The sequence below is a fragment of the Larimichthys crocea genome, chromosome XXII (assembly GCF_000972845.2).
Source record: "Larimichthys crocea isolate SSNF chromosome XXII, L_crocea_2.0, whole genome shotgun sequence".
In the NCBI taxonomy this organism is placed as follows: domain Eukaryota; kingdom Metazoa; phylum Chordata; class Actinopteri; family Sciaenidae; genus Larimichthys; species Larimichthys crocea.
The window spans coordinates 16,251,218-16,271,468 of record NC_040032.1 but is presented as its reverse complement, the minus strand read 5'-3'; the positions used below and the strand labels follow the sequence as shown (position 1 = coordinate 16,271,468).

General features: G+C 41.4%; 1 protein-coding gene across 1 annotated transcript in view; it reads right to left on the bottom strand.

The window, feature by feature from the left end:
- The window catches only part of acaca (acetyl-CoA carboxylase alpha), a 32,123-nt gene extending 17,763 nt beyond the window's left edge, over positions 1-14,360 (bottom strand). The window contains exons 1-28 of the mRNA XM_027273319.1: positions 13,973-14,360; positions 12,916-13,180; positions 10,502-10,634; positions 10,126-10,264; positions 9,889-9,998; positions 9,710-9,791; positions 9,541-9,639; positions 9,257-9,363; positions 9,044-9,154; positions 8,710-8,919; positions 8,438-8,608; positions 7,402-7,563; positions 7,060-7,223; positions 6,791-6,941; positions 6,510-6,613; positions 6,189-6,416; positions 5,936-6,086; positions 5,707-5,841; positions 4,936-5,082; positions 4,658-4,846; positions 4,405-4,505; positions 4,086-4,174; positions 3,725-3,849; positions 3,343-3,463; positions 2,252-2,373; positions 2,064-2,153; positions 1,812-1,930; positions 369-392 (exon numbers count right to left, since the gene is read on the bottom strand). Of these exons, the coding sequence (XP_027129120.1) occupies positions 369-392; positions 1,812-1,930; positions 2,064-2,153; positions 2,252-2,373; positions 3,343-3,463; positions 3,725-3,849; positions 4,086-4,174; positions 4,405-4,505; positions 4,658-4,846; positions 4,936-5,082; positions 5,707-5,841; positions 5,936-6,086; positions 6,189-6,416; positions 6,510-6,613; positions 6,791-6,941; positions 7,060-7,223; positions 7,402-7,563; positions 8,438-8,608; positions 8,710-8,919; positions 9,044-9,154; positions 9,257-9,363; positions 9,541-9,639; positions 9,710-9,791; positions 9,889-9,998; positions 10,126-10,264; positions 10,502-10,634; positions 12,916-13,180; positions 13,973-14,057 (3,734 nt within the window). The 5' untranslated portion in view covers positions 14,058-14,360. The remainder of the gene's footprint in view (positions 1-368; positions 393-1,811; positions 1,931-2,063; positions 2,154-2,251; positions 2,374-3,342; positions 3,464-3,724; positions 3,850-4,085; positions 4,175-4,404; positions 4,506-4,657; positions 4,847-4,935; positions 5,083-5,706; positions 5,842-5,935; positions 6,087-6,188; positions 6,417-6,509; positions 6,614-6,790; positions 6,942-7,059; positions 7,224-7,401; positions 7,564-8,437; positions 8,609-8,709; positions 8,920-9,043; positions 9,155-9,256; positions 9,364-9,540; positions 9,640-9,709; positions 9,792-9,888; positions 9,999-10,125; positions 10,265-10,501; positions 10,635-12,915; positions 13,181-13,972) is intronic.
- Positions 14,361-20,251: the final 5,891 nt, after the last annotated feature.

Here is a 20,251-nt window from a genome sequence, read left to right as displayed (position 1 = left end):
CACCACATCACATCCCCATGTTATTACCGAATCTCCAGAATACTGAAGCTCATACACACGATAGTTAGGAATATAACACTCTTTCATGAAGACAAACACACACACAGACCCAAAAAAAAAAAAAGTTTGACACAGAGGCTGAATGCCAAGGGCCATGCTGGTTTGTCAGTACCAATAAGAAACATTGCAACCAGTATAAACTCAAGTTGCTATAAAAAAAATCTGCTTCATTTTTGGGGAAATTTCAAATCACAGAACAATGTGCTGATTCATCATTCAATTATAACCTCAATTACCCCTTTGCCCATGCAGCTAGCTAGTCTACAAATCACTAGGAGTCTATGCAATAAAAAGAATGTTTACAATACCTGTTTAGAGTGGGGATGTTCCCTCTGCAATCAAACAACATCGATTACTAAGTGGTTAGTGGCAGGCACCAGGAGAGGAAGACAGTCAAGGTGTCGCAATGTGTGAGTGTGTGAATATGTGTGTGCCCTTTAACGTGATGAATTTATTTAGCATCGATCAATATCTAAACGAATGCAATGAATGTAAAAAATATAGGATAGGGTAAACTGGAAACATCTGTCTAGCCCTAAAAAAAAAAACACACATTTCACTTCCTGACTGCTCCCTTTACAACATGCATCATGAGATCCTAAGGCCTCCTTGTCCTGAGGTATACTCTGAACAAAGATAGAGGATCGTTTCACATTCTCATGCTGGCTTTAGTTCACAGTGAGGAGCCAATCATGGAGGTTAATTCACACGCACACACACAAACATGCATGTAAAAAAATAAATAAATAAAATATGTGAATGGCGGCATTTAAAGCGTTTCTACACCAAACTGCAAAAACAAGCTGAACCCACCACGGCAGAAAAATAAATAAATAAAAAAATAGCACTGCAAAGCGTCAAACAAGCAAACACACCGAAACGTACACACACACACTCACGCAAAGACAAGCCGGACACAGTCACACAGGTAGGATGCAGAACACGAGTGCAGAAACAGAAATGCCACAGTACTATGTCCGTTACAGGCTTTGTTTCAAATGCTGAGCATGTACAAGACAAATCCCGAGTTTGTCTTTGGTTTCTTCTCTAATTTTTCAGGTTTTACAGGAAATGAGAGCGGCCCCAGGACTTACAATGGATGGGCAACTGACTCTGAGACTCTTGAGGGCTGGGAGCTTTGTTGCTCACAGCACTCACACAAACACACTTCTGACAAACCAAGAAGTATTTTTTTCAGTCTTGCAAAAATACCTTCTTTTGCACATGAGGAGCATTTACATGGAAGAACGACTATGAACAATGACACATAGCTGGGGGGAGGTGGGAGAGGAACCGTGGCACCATGGAGGACGTAAGACTGTGAGGTTAACTTCAGCACTTTAAACTGATCTTATTTATCATCAGCACCTTAAATGTTCAACTTATGATAGTAATGACATGAAAATAAGTGCCTTCCTGGCATTGGAGTGATATGTTTCTCCACCTATGCTACAGTGGTCTGTGAGGAAAAGGGAGATGTTAAATTAGAGCCACCAAATGATGCTGATAATTCTAAGAAAAAAAGGCAGTGAGCAGGACGAGCAAAAAGACGGCTGAATATAGACTAAACTGACACAAAGCTGTGATGAATGTTGGTGCTGCCAACTTGCCAGCTTCACTGCCAAAAAAATTAAATAAAAATGATTCCTGTCCACAGTGCCGTTTAAGGGGGGGAGCAGCAGCAGAGATGATGCACAGCACGTGAGCGTTGCGGGGTTTTTTAAAATGTATTTTTTTGCATGTTTTGATACCTGTTTGGGTGCGAGGTGGGAAGCATGAACTGGAACTCTACTATACACGTGTTGTCCCTCAGCTGCCGATGCTGAACGCTGTTCAGCTCATACGCAATGTATGCTCTGCGAACGTACACCTGCGGTTATTAGAGACAAAGCCACAGGTAATATTAGTCGAGACGTGTGACTCGCTTGCGTTTTAACATTCAACTGAAGTAAGTCACTGCAAACTGATTCGGGAGGGGGACAGAGATCCTTTATTCCTCTCACCTCAAGGGCAGCCATCCTGACTACCTGATTGCTGTGGTAGAAGAAGTTGGGCAGAACATCAAAGATGGATGTTTCCGAAAGGATCAGTTTCTAAGGGCGGGAAAAGGGAGAATTAGTCATCTTGAACACTCCATTTTCACATAATTATTGTACATACAGTCACAGCTGCTCCTCCTTTAATGCCTTACCTGCAGGTTTTCAATGCAGAACTGGTGCCCGTACATGTCGATGGCAGAGAGGAAGATGGACTCCACCTGGTTGTGTCGTAGCTCGTATGAGGGGAGATGAGAAAGCGAATCAATTCTCTCAACTCGAACCGGGGAAAAAAAAAAAAAAAAAAAAAAAAAAAAGGGTATGAATGAGTGGGAAAGAGTAGATAGTGACATCTGGTGGTGAAATCCTCACCAAAGATCAGGGAGAAAAAAAAAACACTTTGGCCCAAAGTTGAAAAGTAGGTGTTAATCCCAACTTCCCCACCTGATGCATCTCTGCGCACCCGTGTGACACTTTAGTTGTGCTAAACCCATCCTCATTTAGTAGATTTGACTTCACCTGGACACATTTGTAACTCCAGAATCAAACCAAAAACCTGATTAAAGTCTGAGTAGAAGTCAAATCGGCATGTGGTTAGTCTTATTTTATCCACTTTGTTAGATCTTTATATGAAAAATCCTACATAAAGCAGCTCTACTTAAGAATTCATATTTTTCGATTGTGACTTTAAGCAGACACAGTTTTATATTCTGTCTTCTAACAACACATTTTTTGCCATGTAGGATCCTTTTTTTAGTTGTTAGTGCATTCTTCCCCTGCTCTCCTACTACTACTACTACTACTACTACTTCTACTTAACTGCATTAGTAATAGATGATGCTGTCCCAGCCCCACTGTCTTTCGGTGGGATTATGTTTGTCAAGATGCTGCGTAGTAGCTGATATCTAGCGGAGCTTTTCTTCATAGCCTAGGTGTAAAAAATATTCAAATGTTCAGTGGCAGAAACTGAATTGCTTAGATCTCTGGAGGTTAGTTAGTGTTAATTTTAATTTTAGTCTGACTTTGGATAGTTATTTTAAATACAAGGATCGGCCACTCTGTGTAATGATCCCTTTTTTCATCCAGATAAAAAACTTCTGTGGTAGGAAAATCAGTGCCCCCAGGAGAAATCTACTGATTGGAAAGAGCAGATGGTAACCAGGTTACTTCAGTGCATGTGAACATACTTATTTGTGAATACGGGCTTCTCAACGGAACATAAAACAAACAAAAATTAGGAGTCCACATCTAACCTGTCGGGCACGCAGTGCCACCTTGGCGTTGGTCGTTTTGCTGAGCTGGGTGAGTTCAGTCAAGATGGCCATCAGTTCATCAGTCAGCGTGGGATCGCGGCCACAGAGCTGGTCCTAGACACAAGACATGATAACATTATATAACATCACATGCTGGATATCTTGAAACACTTTGGTTAAGAAACATCACATTTTGATTTTTAGCAGTCACATGAATCAGTAACCAACTTACAGGCCTGATGAAACTTACTACTCGCTATTGCTCCCTAAATTAGACTTAGATTAGATTTTTGTTGTTGTCGGCCTGAAATATAAATATGGATCAGAGTCAAAATTAAAAGTCTTGGAAGAGAAGTCTGTCAAACAAACACTTACAATCAGCATGGTAACCAGCAGGTTCTTCTTGGTGACTTGAGCATGGGAGAAGATATAGTTGAGCACATTGGACATGTCGCCTTTGTTTTCCTCACGTAGTGCGAACACACATTTGTCGTAGTGTCCTGTTAACAAACCAACACAGAAGGGCTCTGGTAAATGTCGCACGGGGGGAACAACGGAGGCACAAAAGCTGAGGGGTTTATTATGAAAGAGCTCCTCCGTGTGGACAAAATGTGTAAGTGCGATTTAATTAAAAAAAAAAAACCTGAAGGGCAGCAAAACCACATTACTGTGGCAATGTGTCACCACAATGAAACCCTTGAAACTAATAATGAAGTGCGCCGCTGTCGTTCCTCACCATTCTGAAACTGGATCTCTACTTTCAGGTACTGTCTCAGCAGGTCCATCACCACGGCCTTCATGTGACCTCGGATGCCACTGCGATATCTGTCGGAGACAAAAACAGTCTGGTCTGACACAAAGAACAATGCGGCTTTGTACAAATTGGGCATACGGACAGAAAATGAATCTGTGGAACAGGAAACGTAATTAGGTCAGTATGAGCCTTCTAGACTTTGTGTCTGCCGGAGATATTGTTCAAGACCTTTTCGGGTGTGTAAGTCTGATTGATCACTGTGTGAATCTCTAAATATTGAGGCAGAGAGCATCACACTCACTTCTGTACCAGCTGAACAATGCTTTGTGTGTTCATAAAGAAGACTTCTCTCTCTGACTTCTTGTTTAGAGTAGCAGCATGGCTGTCCAGGATGTTCGCGATCTGGAAACAAGGGAGATAAACAATTAATAACTCTGATCGCTCTCTCCTAGAACTAGGGTTACAGTGGAAACTAAAACAGTACCACTTCTAGCAAAGAAAAAAAGAAGTTTCCATAACAAGGTACGTGGTGTGTGCATGTGTTGCTGGAGCACCTGCTGGCTGGGAAACTGGCAGAGCACGGAGGTGATGTTGCTCGCATACTGAGCCATTTCTTTCTTGATAGCCTTCTCCACGGCAGGAGGGATGCGACCAGACACACTGGTCATGATGTCTTGGAGTTCCAACAGTGGCAAAGAGGGATCACGCATGGTTTTCATCAACCTTTCCACCCACTCTTTCAGCTGGGACAGACACGGGAGGCGTATTGTTTATTTAAAAGAACAGAAGCTGGATGAGCCGATGTTGGGTATGAGGTATGATGAATTCTTACTTTAGCACTGAAGAAAGGCTCAGGGAGACAGTAGCCGTTCATTATGTGAACGAGATGATCCAGTGTGTTGTGGAAGACTCTGTGCAGCTTCTCTCCTCTCAGAGCTACTGCCTGGATAGAAGGCAAGGCCCCTGTGTGCAGCTCTGCCTTTAAGACAAAGACAAATACACGGTTCACAACATTGTTTTGCATGTGCTGCTGTTTCATTCAAGCAGTATTAAGCTAGTAGTAAGTAGTGAGTATACTCTGAAATCAGCAAGCGACCCTGTCTAAATGCAAATTTAAGAAACCCAACAATGTCTGTCCAAGAAAGCAGTCCAAAATGTTTGTTCTTCTTTAGGCGTTGTTGCCTAACCAGTAGTGACACATTTGCCAAGTGACAAGTGGGCTCTTTTCCACACCATTAAGTCTGCCTCCTGACTTTCTGATATTAGATTGGCTCAGATGTTCATGCTAACACTTGTTCTCTTCAGAGAATTGAGCCGTCATCCTTGTTGACAGCCACAATTTCCTGCCTCGCTGATGCTTTGATTTCTTTAAGTTGAAATGCTAAAATGCTCAAAAGCACAGGCAAAATAATATACACGGCTTGTAGAGTAGGGAGCATCTTTTGGGGATGGAAATATAGACATTTTGAAAGTCTGTGGCTTTTCATTACAGGAACTGAAAGATAAAATGTGTGTCCTAACTTGAAACAAAACTTGAAATCCTACTTTGAATACCTTTGCATAGGCATATCTTTGCGGATCGTGTTAGTCAGACACACGGTACCTGTTGCACTCGGCTTGGGTCATCCAGTTGCAGCTTGGCAATCACACAGCCTGGATCCAGTGCCGCTCCAGCTCTCTTCACATAGTGAATACATCCAGACTCTGCAGCCGTAAGGGTCATTACCATCTTCATCACCTGGAATTAGAAGAAGTTTACATCTAAAACAACTTATCAAACAAAAGTAAAGTCAGTTTTCTCATAGACAACATTCACATAAAACATACTGTACCTCTATTTCAGCGTAGCACTGGCCAGAAAACACATGTCCGCCATCCTCGACTGTGTACTGGATGAGTTTTCCCGCTGAAGGAGATCGTAGCAGCGAAGGGTCGTTCTCCCTTTCGAAAACACAAGTCTTGTTCCCAATTGTGATGCGATACCTGCGGGGGAAGAAAAGATACTTTAAAAAATAGAACCAGAAAGATTGAAGTCATTTCTGTAAAGTTACGATAATTTCAGTCCACAGCTTTGTCTCCTCTTACCTGTCCACCTCTTCTTTCATGTATGTAGTGTAGCTGCTTCCGTCATAAGACAGCAAAAGACCTCCATCGCTGAGCCGATGGACGTCCACCTCAGCGGAGGAGTTGTTCATGATGACCACGTAGGAGTTGGGAGACTGGCGCGTCACCGTCAGGACGTACTTAGTGCCTTCATAGATCAGCTCCACATCCACAGTGTTGAGTAGTGTGTGTGCCGGCAGCACCTGGCCCCTGGTCGGTGAGTACAGAGCGTTCTCATGTTTTCTACTAAAAACACTGCACGGGTTTTACATCATTTACTACGACGTGCCATATTTTTTTTACCTTTCTAGAGAATGCAGGAAGTTGGAGACACTGTTCCTCAGATTGACATCTGCCACGTGAAGAGCCCCACTCACGATTCCCAGCATGGTGTCAGGGCGCTCCGCCTGCAAAAGAGATAAACTTTTTAATTCAGGGAAACATTTCATCTTAAATTTAAGGTGCACAGTGTTGGAAGACTAAACTTACATAGAGCAGTTTCAGCCCTGACATAATATGGGTCAGTGTGTAAGTATGTCTCGTCACAGTTTCTCAGTGACCGCAGCTAGAGGAGCTCTGCGTACCTGCATCTTCTCTGAGATCAGCCTGTCCAGCCAGCCAGTGTCGATGCTGTTGTGCTGAAAGCTTTCCGTCTCCAGCAGCTTAATGAGGTATTCGACTGTGGTCCTGAAGTCTCCTCTGATAGACAGCTCCTTCAGAGCCACCACCATGTTGCTATGAAAAGATTAAAGACACGACCACATACAGAATGTCAACTAGAAAATGTTTTTTTTTGTTTTTGAGTAAGCCTTCCGACACGGTGATGTTTAGAAAAATTCTTGTGTGTACTCACGAGATGGCTTCTTCACGATTTTCTCCCCAAGAGAAACAGTGTCCAAACTGGGAGTCAGCGAACTCGTGGAGGCCTCCAGCCGCTGCCACGCTGAAGTAGCCCCACACGTTTTTATTGCTGCGGAAATTCAACTCTTGCACTGTTCCGGAGCTTGGCTTGAAACCCTGTGATCACACCACACACACACACACACATACAAACTGCATTTTATCTGCTCATGAACTGAACCAGCACAAAAAGAAAACAGGTAATTTTGACATTTAATAACAGAATCACAAGTTGAACAGGCACAGAACAGAGATGATAGATTGATACCTGATACCGAGGGAGAGTGGGGCTTACCTCATCAGGATTTTCACTGGTGATACGTGCTGCAATGACGTGGCCCCGTGGGCAGGGGGCTGTCGACAGACCCTCGAAGTCAATGGGTGAGTCTCCCCAGGGCTGGACTCCATAAAGCATCCTGATGTCTTTGATCCTTTGAAGAGGAATACCCATAGCAATCTGGAAGAATATAGTGACATTAGTACATAAGTGTATGCTCTTTTATATTTTACACTTTTTCAGTGTTTTATTTGAAGTTCTGATAACCGTAAGAAGATATCGCTGTGGTAAGTAGCAAAAACTATCTTGTTAGAGTTTTTCCATCTCCTCTCTCATCCTTCTCACTGAAGCTTGAGCAGGAAGGGGGCGTTTTCTCTCAATATTAAATGAGACTGAGTGACACGTGGCCACTCAAGTATCAGATCGTGCTGGGGGGCGGTTAAATAGCTGTGACATCACAACCTTATGAAAGTCATCTAGACCCGCTTTCTAATTTTTTGTCTAATAGAAATCTCACTTTCTACAATATGGGATGTTTAAGTGACAGGCCCTGAACAAACACAGGCTGTAATGGACTCTGAATGTATTTGTTAGCATCTGATCTCAGGTTTCTGATCTTGCTGAGAGATAGATTCTGTTGTTGCCTGGGAAAAGATACGGTTGTCCTCTGTGCCAGAGAGAGAGAGTGTATGTGTGTGTGTGTGTGTGTGTGTGTGTGTCACTCCTACAGTAACACCCAATCAGCTCAGACCACAAAGCTTTTCCAGCAACACCGCCCTTCAGCTCGACTGCCACTGACCCATTTACACACAATCCTAAACACTGCAGAACACACCACGTGACCCAGTGCTGCTACAACACCATTTCTGCATATCGCCTCTTTCTTTCGCAGTCGGTTGCCATGGAGACGGGGGCCCCCGTTTAGTGCCGAGCAGTGAAGCGTGCCAACTTTTTGTCCGCGCCAAGACACTCTCAAATCCTCAAATGTATTATAGGTGATGTAATGGTGACTGTACTCGTTCTATCTCTGGAGGCATGTCTGGGTGAGGCTGACCTGCAGTTGGGCAGCAGGCAAGTTGACGTCAGCCACCATCTCGGTGCAGGGGTGCTCCACCTGCAGACGGGGGTTGAGCTCCAGGAAGTAGAAGCTGCCGTCCTGGCTATAGAGGTACTCCACTGTACCTGCGCTGACGTATCCCACCATCTTAGCCAGCTTCACTGCACACTGAGGAGAGAAAACAACTCCATGTTAACGATCGAACATCTTTATGGTGGATTAGTTGTTCTTAGATTATCAGCTATATAACAAAGCGACATGGATTTTACCCTTTCCATATCCTCAAACACATCAGAGGTGGCGATGGTAGCGGGGGCTTCCTCTATAATTTTCTGATGCCGTCGCTGCACAGAGCAGTCACGACCAAACAGGGAAATGGCATTGCCATACTGATCAGCCAAGATCTGGACCTCCAGATGGCGGGCGTGTTTGGCTAGCTGCATGACGAAAACAGGCGAGCCTGGAACTTCTGCCTGGACCTGAAGAACCAAAAAGGGAGAGTAAATCCTTGCAGCCAACAAACGCAAAAGAAAAAAACAATGTATTCAGACCCTATTCTACAATGTGATCGATATTTCTAACTTGGATTTAGTCTCCACTTACCTGTCGGAAGAGGTTTGGGAAATCATCCACGCAGTTCACTTTACGGATGCCTTTTCCGCCGCCTCCCTCAGAGGCCTTCACCATCACAGGGTAGCCGATCTTCTCTGCAGCCTGGCAATGGAAACATACAGCTCAAAGCATGCACGGAGGTGCGCACAGTAATAAAGCGAATGCATTTGGGATCCTGAACTCTCGGTTAGATGACGTGCTTACTTTAAGGCCATCCTCGACATCCTGGATGCAGCCAAGCTCATACACGTCAGTAGGGACGTTGATAACTTTCTTCTTTTGGTTGTTCTCTGTCCATTCTACCGAAAGGCCTGAGGAAGTGAAACAACGAAAAGGTGTAATGTCAAATCATTTATTTTCTGAAATCTCAGGACTTGAAAACTAAATATTAGACTTTACAGACTGAAACAGAGACAAACGGCCAAACATTTACTCTATGAAGTTTAAATTATTAAGGATTATCTTTGGACACACAAACTGTGACGTACCTGTGCCGCTCCATGGCAGGGTGGGAATGCCAGCTGTCTGAGCCACAATAGACGAAGCAATCTTGTCTCCCAGAGCCCACATAGCCTGACTTGGGGGACCTAAGGAAGGAGTAAGCAATTTAAAAACTGATATTGCAAAGTGATAGATAAAGTAAGAAGCTTCACTTACCCATGAAAGCAATGCCGTGCTTGTGAAGCAGCTCTGGAAGTTTCGGGTTCTCTGAAGCATGACCCCACCCGGCCCACACCGCCTGTAAGGGATACGTGACAACAGGTACTCAATAAATGATAAAATGATTATCTACTGTGGGAAGCAATAGATTCAGCGCATTAAGTGTGCGGTGGTACCTGAACAGGTATGCGTTTAGCAATGTCTAGAATGAGCTCCACGTTGGCGTAGTTGTTGTTGTTAGTCCCTCCTGGCACAGGCACGTAATGATCTGCCATTTTAATGTACTCTGTGAAAGACAAACAAAGTTTTTATTTATGTTACTCATCTTGCTGCAGTCACGTCTAGAATATTCCTCAGTGATGTGCAGTCTTCTGTATTAGCTGAGGTGTTTGGATGTACAGCAAAAAGCTCACCCGCGTTGGCTTTCAGGTCCTCTGGGGTCACCATAACGACGAAGCGGATTGCCCTTTCATTGCGGAACATCTCATAGGCCCACCGGCGGATGGAGCGCATGCATTTGACTGCTGCAATGCCATTGTTGGCGATAAGCACCTGAAGAAGCAAAATAGTCAAATTGAAAATGCTAATTTTTGCTCACAAAAGTTAAAATATTTCATTAATGATGTCTGTCACACATACTACTGAGTCTATATGCATCATATTGTAATAATCATATTTCATAGCTGCAAACAGAAAAGCAGAGTTGTTTTGTTTTAGAAATCTTCACTGGTTTATCTAAATACTGCACCATTTATCCAAAGAACAACGTGCTAAATAAAAATAAATCACCTTCTCGATAACTTTATTGCCACCGAAGCGGGTGACAAATTCAGCAGGAGAAGCCACGGTGAAGTCTCTCTGGAGATCGATGCGGCGGCGATCTCTGCCTTGCTTCACCAGGTGCAGCCCTGACATGCTCGGCCTGTTTTGAGAAATACAAAGAATGCATTACATGACACCTCTAATTTTAAGGCCGAAGTATGAACTATGCTACAAACATACGCTTTCATTTTCAGCGGGATCTTAAAGACAGATAATGTTTACAGCCCAGAAGATAAAAAAAAGAGATCGCCTCATATAAAGATCAATGAGTCTAGCAAACAGAGGATTTGACTACTGTGTCTTATCTTAATCTTTATAGCTTGAGTGAGTTACAGCGTCACCTTAAACCTGAAAAACCTGAATAGTCAAGGACTTTCCAGGACCAATTTCGTCAAATTCAAGGATCAATCCCAACACGGCATAGTTTGAGACACAGATAATTTTATATAATATAATATAATATAATAAATCTAATATCATTAATCTAAATCATAATATAATATAATATAATATAATTAAATAACATTAACTAAACAAAATAATCAAAACCGCCCATGTCTATTCATGTCAAACACTTTCAAGGACTTGATTTTCCCACACAAATTCACAAACTTTTAAGGATTTAAAAAGGGACCAATAGGAAAAAAAAGTTACTACAGATGGGAATTATATCATTATTTGTTAGAACAACATGGTATAACCTCTGACAGAGCAACAACATGTCAAGTACAGCAGGACAGGACAGTGCAAACATGTTTACATGCTTGGGCAGGACTTGCAGAGCTGTGTAAAATCCACCCCTTAGGGGAACCGTGTGGGGGAATATGTTAATAGAGGGGGAGGACTAGGACTATCAGTTGAAGGGTGTGGCAGTGTCTGGGCGCCTTTGGCTGGCTGGCTTCTGTGGCCTGATACTGCATTATTGCATCACCGTAGGGGTTACCGGTGCAAGGCAAACGAGTCCCTACTGAATGGAGCTCTGATTTCAACCCAGCTGCGGGGCTGCCAGAGTTTGTTCTGTCCTATGAGAGAGACAATTAGGGGGGCGGAGGAGGCAGACACCCCCCTCTCCCCCCATCCAGTACATCCAGTTTGAAAAGTGCCATCCCAGCCTCTTTCAGTTCGCCCTCATGAAACTGACCACACAAAACCAACTGTACACAGAAATTAGTGAGATCTAGAAAATCCTGAAGTCTTCAACGGGCTGATGAAGAATCATCAAGTTTCCTGTGCGCAATAAAACAATATATAGAAATTTTAGACATAAACATACAAACTCACTTCCACCAACTGGGGAAAAAAAGAAGCATGTAATTGTGGTGAGGAAGTTTTGTACGTCAGCATTATGATATTATTTCACAACTGTAAGTCTTCTGCGAAGAAAGGGTTAGAGGAGAAAAGTCAAGGTTTTTCTACACGTTGTTAAACATCAAATTCAAGGGCATTTCAAGGACTTTTCATTCTCTGAATTACCTCAAATGCAAAAGACCCAACATGAGACGCGGATCAAGGTTATTTACTGTTACAGCACTGACAATTTTACGATGAGAACTAACAGGCTTTTACAGAAGCTCGCAGGCAGGGAGAAGGGAAAAAAATGCATGCAGGCGGTGCAGCTTAACATAGCAAAAGAACTTCAGTATCTATTCGTGCACAAAATATTAGAAATTCAAACACTTTCAATGTGAATTTTCCAAAACTTTCAAGGATGGAAAATGTGAATTACAATCGCCTCTGCCTGTGAAAGTGACAGCGAAATGAGAGAGTCTCGGGAGCCTGATGGAAAAACCCACGGCTGCCAGAGATACACTATAGACTGCCGCGAGATTCAAACAAAGCTCTGTCAGTACTGAAAAGCTCCTTTTGACTGTCGGATTGAGAATTTCTGTGTGTGTGTGTACATTTTGTCAACCTTCTCCAAACCACATTCTGGAGTCTAAGCCCTGTGCGTTCCAGGCCAACCTCACAGAGAAACCCTTCAGCGGTGTACAACTATGAAACCACTTTTCTTTTTCACCATGTGCTGCAAAAGGGGCCACCCAGCGAAGGTGGGCTGTATAATCTGAACAGAGCGTACTCATTTTGGAGCACAGGACCTGTCTCAAAAAGACTGCAGATCTCAAATTTACCACTAAGAAACAATGTAATTCAAGGCTCATGATATGTATGAGTATGTGTAAACATATATTATGTTTAAAATATTCAAAGTGCAAAAGATTTTGCCAAGTTAGGAAAAATATTTTAGGTTTAAACGTGGTATGTTATAGATAAAAATTGGCGTATGTGCCTGAAAAAAGAAATAATCACTGAATCAAATTTGTAAATGAACATCGAGAGACCAGGGATGATGCAGACAGACCAGGTTTTTTTTGGATCCCAACCTTAGATTCTGCACGGGGCCATCAATGTGATCAAATCCCATTTCACAGGTGCTGTCTGAGCTAGCGGAGGACGGCGACAAGGACCGATTCTCCTTTTCCTCCAGCTGAACGTCAGGCTTCCCTTGGATTTCATCTTCCGAGTTCTCCTCCGACACAGAGCCCACGATAAAGTGAGAGTGCAACGCCGCGACGGCCGGGTTCTTCTTAGCGGCGGCGGCACCGTCCTGCTGTGCCATGGCTGGACGACACGAACAGGCTGCGAATACTGACAAGAAACACAACAGCAGCAGCAACGGTTATAAAAAAAAGGAGAGACACGGAGAGTCCAAATATCAAAGGTACAGTCACTGTGACACGAGATTGTCTTTGGCTTGGCATGGTTTGTCATATTGCAAAAGTAGAAAGTGATATTGCAACAGCTGTTTGAGCATCTGTACAGTCAGTGTGTGCAGCTTCTGGAGAAAAAAAAATGAGGCATTATTGAAGACACAGCAGCAGCTGTACATCTTTAAGAGGGATAAAAAAAATAACCACATTAGGATGTAACAGTGTTTGTGTTGTTACCAGTGACCACACAGACAGATGCAAACCAATGAAACAACACAGCTGCAAAAACACACAAAAAAGTCAGTTAACTGGTATTTGATTAGGATAATGTTGTTTAATATATACAGTTTCTATGGAGCACGGCAATAATATACATACAGCACTTGACTTTCACTGCAAGTTCAAGTCAAGATAGATAGATAGATAGAAACTCTAAGGAGAAAGAACATATTGTTCTACTTATATATACATAAAATACATTAAATATACATAAGAAAAATATACATATTGACTCTAATGCAATAACTTGTGCAAAGATAGATAGCTGTAAAACGTGCAGAAATCACACCTGTACATTACCTTACCTTCTACTAACTAAAGTTACCAAAGATGTCCACACATTATCCAGTGTGTCTCTACAACCTGACCATTATCTTTCCTCTCCCACCTGTGCTTTGCTCTCTCTCTCTCTCTCTCTCTCTTCTTAGGTAACCAGAGAGGCACACCTTACCTATCGACGTTAGCTGCTTGCGGGACCAGAAAAACAAGCCGAGCACTGACGCCAAACACGCCGCAAACGTGAGCCAGGGAAACATCACACGACGACAACCGACGACTGCTTTTTTTTTTCTTTTTTTTTTTTAACTTCTCCGGGACACCGGAAATGTTGACACAGGCAAATATTGACTTGACATGTCCTAGGAGTCTGTGTGAGATGCTTCCCGGCTCTTGAGTCAACTAATTAAGAGCTAGCTGGTCGTGACAGAGCTTTAGCATCAGTGCTAAAGGCGTTAGCGGCTAATGTAGTCGTTAGTTACGGTAACGGGTAACTACTGTACTGTGCTGCAATCTTCCGTGCGCCTTTTAATGATGACAAACACACCGGTAATCTGAGACAAACATCGAGGGCAACTCACCGGTGGAGATGAACCTGAACGTAATCCTGAAAGTTGAATCCCACAAAAAATAAAAAAAAAAATCGATAATTTACTTGTGTCTGTCAGACATATCGGATGATTCCAGTGATGTGATGTAAGAAGAAGAAAAAAATCACATCATGATGAGGTCACGCAGCTTCCAACAGACGGTTTAAACAGCAGAGAGTGGGGTGATGTGACGATGCGCAGGCGGGGTTACTCCCGGCCATTGACCTCCGACACCAACTTCCGCTATAGAGCTACAGCACACGGAGAAGACTGCACGTCTGAAAGAGGCTGCAGCGTGTAAATATAGTGGGATCAGTTCAAAACTAAAGCTGCTTAAGTCTAAAGGAATATACTTGCAGCTGTTTTAATATGCATGTATATGCATGTCCACACATGCATACTGCACTTTACTCAATCAGTGTCTATCTATCTCTGTACAGTCTCTCAAAGACTAAATTCTTTATAGGGTTTAGATTTACATACTGCACATCTCACTGTTACTTGTTTTTTATTTTACTGTTACTGTTATTTATACATGTGTATATAGTGTTAAATAGGATACTGTATAGGTGTATATTGTTAAAGTTTTGTTTTCTTACTATCTCACTTACCGTTTGGGGAGCTGCGGTAACAAAAACAGTTTCCCTGCTGGGATTAATTAAGTACTTCTGATTCTGATGGAACTATGTCTCTATGTAAATGTGTATATTTGTGAATGCAGAAACACCCTGAAGCCGAAGTAAAAAAAAAAAAACACACACACACAAAAAACCCCCCCAAAAAAGTCAGTTAACTGGTATTTGATTAGGATAATGTTGTTTAATATATACAGTTTCTATGGAGCACGGCAATAATATACATACAGCACTTGACTTTCACTGCAAGTTCAAGTGAAGATAGATAGATAGATAGATAGATAGATAGATAGATAGATAGATAGATAGATAGAAAGAAAGAAAGAAACTCTAAGGAGAAAGAACATATGGTTCTACTTATATACATAAAATACATTAAATATACATAAGAAAAATATACATATTGTCTCTAATGCAATAACTTGTGCAAAGATAGATAGATAGATAGATAGATAGATAGATAGATAGATAGATAGTGTTATGGAATTTTCTAATCTGCGTAAACAGACATCTGTGTCTCCAGACTAGAATGTGTTGACAATAACACCTCCATGGGTAAAAACATTCTCTTTGACTAATTCTGGGCGTATAGTATTTGTGGTGTTATCTTGGGGTTTAAAGTCGATCCACCAGGATGAGTTGGGCAGAATGTGATACCGACTCAGGCACTTCTGATGAACTCTGCGAGAGTCTCTAATTCTTCTCCTTGGCCAAGCGTCATTAAATAATAGAGCATCAGAGGCTCCTGAACACTTTCTTCCTTCCTGACCTCACCATTGACCTTTGGCTTCAGCAATTTCTCCACAACAGATAGATAGATAGATAGATAGATAGATAGATAGATAGATAGATAGATAGATAGATAGATAGATAGATAGATAGATAGATGAGGGAAATTCACGCATCACATCCAGTAGCAGCATGAGACACAGTAAACGTAAACAAATATAAAATTAAGATTTAACATTTAAGAAATTTAACATGTGCTAAGAAAAGTCAAGTGTTTTTTTTGTTTGTTTTTTGTCGTTTCAACTGCAGTGAAACCAGACAGCGTTTCGCCATGGGCCAAGTTGCTACATAAAACATGAAACATGGTGCAAACAGTAAGTCCACACACATTACAACACAAATGTTACAAAGTAAACAAGAGCCATGGAAGGTGCTGACACTGGATAAACTGCAGTATGTTTAGATAGTAAAATCTGACAGGAAACAACAGACAGACAGCGTAACAGTAGGAGGAGGTGTGTATTCTACACATGGTCACATGCATTATGAATATAGTGTGGGTACATACAGCAGAAAGGTATAGGCATTGACTCAAATACAGAAGGAGCAGACATAGTTTTAATCTAATTTTTTAGTTTTAAAGTGTCTTCATGTTTCTCTAAAAAAAAAAATATCCCATTAGTATTAATAAAGTATACTTGATCTTAATGTCACAAGAGAACCTCTGAGATATCATCGACTGTTACATCACAGCACAAAGACACTTATTGCCTGCACCGTACAGTGAAGATGTCCTATCTATTTCACATAGATCTAGGAGGGTTGCACCCAGAGAGCCAATCAGATTGCAGAGCGACTTTTGTGGGCGGGGTTTAGTAGCTTGACAGTCCGAGGGGCGAGTCCCGGTTCCGGAGGAGGTGGGTCCCTCCTCAAGCATGTGTACTGCATGTGCAGTTTGTAGCCTAAAGGTGTTCATGGACAGTGAACAAGTACTCCACTTGTGTTTTGTGACAAAGAATGTCTAAGAATAACCAGAAGAGACGGATGCAGCTTAATGGTGCCGTCAAATGTGTTTTCTTGGCTCCCTGTCAAGGGTAAAGTAAACTGCAGGTTAAGCTGCATTCCTCGCTGTGTGAAATGCACTAATAAATACTGCAATAAAAAAACAGGTTATGTTTCCTGTGCATCTATGTGTTACTTCATGCACATGCACTGCCTTGTGTTGCAGCATTCTCAGAGGCTGTACCTCATTTTTAGCACATTCTTTTGTGCCAACAACTTAACAATGTAAGCTCAATGCGTGAAATTAAACCAGATCTATGTCCTAAACTGAGAAGTTTTAAACTGAGTGAAGTAACTTTGTGATTACGTGTATTTCCATTAAACAATAAGTCAACTGTCTTGGAATAGTGAAAAAAATGAATACAATTGTGATCCACTAGATGGGGTCAGAGGCTTTAGTTTTCCATCTCAGTACAGTACAGTAAATTCTGGTCAATGGTAAAAATCAAAAATCTGATCTTCTTCACAAGGCTTGTGGATTCTATGGTCTAAGACTGCATTTTTATCATTATGCAATTAAAATGGTCTACTTTTTTTTCTTTTTAGTCTTTGAAGCGTGTTTTTTCCTTTGTGTATCAGAGGTGGAGATATCTTTCAATGGTTACTCAGTAGCACTTCAAACCAGTTTCTTCATCAGCCCACAAACTATCCTTATACACACAGAATGGCATCTTTACACGGCATCTTTAAAACTCTTTGCACATGAACCCTGTATGTATTTATATTGCTGTCCAAACAGTGAATCATTCTATTAATAAACGCTGACAAAGTTCCATGATTCATTTATTTGGGTCTTTAAGCCAATAGCGAGATAACTAAGATACACTTTAAAAGACACACCTCTGTGAATGTGTACAAGAAGAGCATTGCTTATAAACTTGACATGAGCATATTTGCAAGTCTACTGCAGACCTACTCTCAGCGCCGGTCCTGGCCAGATTTGCGCCTCGGGCGTTCGTGCGCCCCCCACGGAGAATGCGCCCTGGGCGGCCGCCCACATTGCCCATAGATAGGACCGGCCCTGGACTAAAATATGACGAACAAAAATGATTTGTGAAAGACTAAAAGTGACTAAGACTAAGAATGAACTCTGACACAAGACTAAGACTAAATTGAAAAATGGGTGACAAAATTAACACTGGTTCAAACTGTTTTTCACCAGTTTTCAGTCCAGGGCTTTGTGGGTGGCTCGATGACACACTGAGGCCACCCTGAGCATATGAGCTACTGCGACAAGTGAATTTCCCAGATGTGGGATCATCCAAGTCCATCATATGTTATCTTATCTGACACCTAATTTCATAAACTTGCTGATATTCAGGAAACCCCAAATATGTTCATGCTAAAAAAAATCAGGATGTTTAACAGAGGTATCAAACACTATAGCCTTAATTTACTGTTGTTTTTCAATCATCAGAACTTGAATATAAAAATAATAAATATAAATATATTATATATAATATTAAAAAAAATGAATATTTTAAGACAGAAATATTTTTTTTATTTTATTTTATGTGTATTTTTTCAGAATTTAAAATCTGTGGAGAAACGGAAGCTCTCGGAGGAAACCACAGCGACACTGTGACCTTACTGTTGTTGCAAGGCCACAGTGAAGTGTTGCATCACATCCAGGTTGATGTTACTCTGGGGGAGTTTTTTTGTTCATTTGAATGTGGAGAAACCGAAGCACTCGGAGAAAACCACTGTGGGCATGTGTGAACAGTGAACACTAAAGCACCTGTGCAGACCTGCGGGATAAGATGTTACTCTGGGGGTGTTTTTTTGTTATTATTTAAACGTGGAGAAACCGAAGCACTCGGAGAAAACCACTGTGGGCATGTGTTCACCCCTCACAGCTTCAAGGTCAAGGTCCAGAGTTGAACACTGACCTTATAGTTGTGAACAGTGAACACTAAAGCACCTGTGCAGACCTGCGGGATAAGAAATAAAGTTTAGGGCCATAGAACGTTCGTAATGTTTTTGTTGTCAACGGTGAAAATCAATGTATGCAATATGTATACACATCATATTGTACACATTTAAAATCTTTCTGAGACAAAATTATCCCCATAGAACGCTGACCTTATAGTATAAAAGTTGACATACAAATGCACTGTTCTGATAACAATTTTGTTTTCATTGTCAAAATTATTATTTATTATTTTTAAATGACAAGCTAAAAACCAGTTCTTCCTTTCTTTCACATCTGGAGTCAGATAACAAAGAATAAATGTATGGAATACGTTAAACTTGCATGAAGTTGATACAAATCTAACCTCGTGTTCATTTTAACATGACTTATGATGTAATGCAAAGTCTGTTGACATAACATAAATCTAAAACATATCACTCTTGCTCTTCTCTTTAAACAAAATCATTCAGAAAAGTAATATTTTGTGTCACATCTCAGATATATAACACCACCTTATGTCCTTAAAGGTTCAAATTCTGTTGTGCGTAAACCAAAAAAGCCAAATCTAATCGGCAGCCAACAGTATCTGACAATCCTAGCAGGCCAAATAATTATTATAAAAATGAAGCTTTGGGCTGAAATCTACGCTCGGCAGTGATTGGCCCCCGGGCCTACTTTGGACATCCCTGCTATAAAGGAAGTGGGGGAGAGGAGGAGGTTAGCAAAGATGACTCCATCGAGTCAGGCATTGACACCTGCAGCTTTGTAGAGCCCGAACCCATTTGCACCCGATGTTATTAAAATGTGCGCATATTGCATAACAGTCAAGAATGAGTCTAGCCTCCCCATTTGTGCTAAACACTAACAGTGATGGACTCATCTTAATTGAACATTTTGTAATGCAACTGGCATAAAATCAATTATTTATATTGAATTTAACAATTGCATGTAGAAGATGACAGAACATGTCATAATAGGGTGTACCTGCTATTAGTAGATTAAAAAATGAAATCAAGTGATATTAAGTGTGTACTGAAACAACAGACAAGACACTTAGCAAAGTTGCATTGAAGATGAATTCATTCAATTCAATTCATCAAGACATTTAATCAATATGTTAGCTGTGGAACACAAGTGAACTGGAATTAATAAACAAAAAAATATTCCCGAAATAAATAGAAAAGGACTAAAACTGGACTCCCTGTGTTCACGTTTGACTAAAACTAGACTAAAGTTTTGAGACTTTAGTCGACTAAAATTGACGAACAAAAATGATTTGTGAAAGACTAAAAGTGATAAGACTAAGAATGAACTTTGACACAAGACTAAGACTAAATTGAAAAATGGGTGACAAAATTAACACTGGTTCAAACTGTTTTTCACCAGTTTTCAGTCCAGGGCTTTGTGGGTGGCTCGATGACACACTGAGGCCACCCTGAGCATATGAGCTACTGCGACAAGTGAATTTCCCAGATGTGGGATCATCAAGTCCATCATATGTATCTTATCTGACACCTAATTTCATA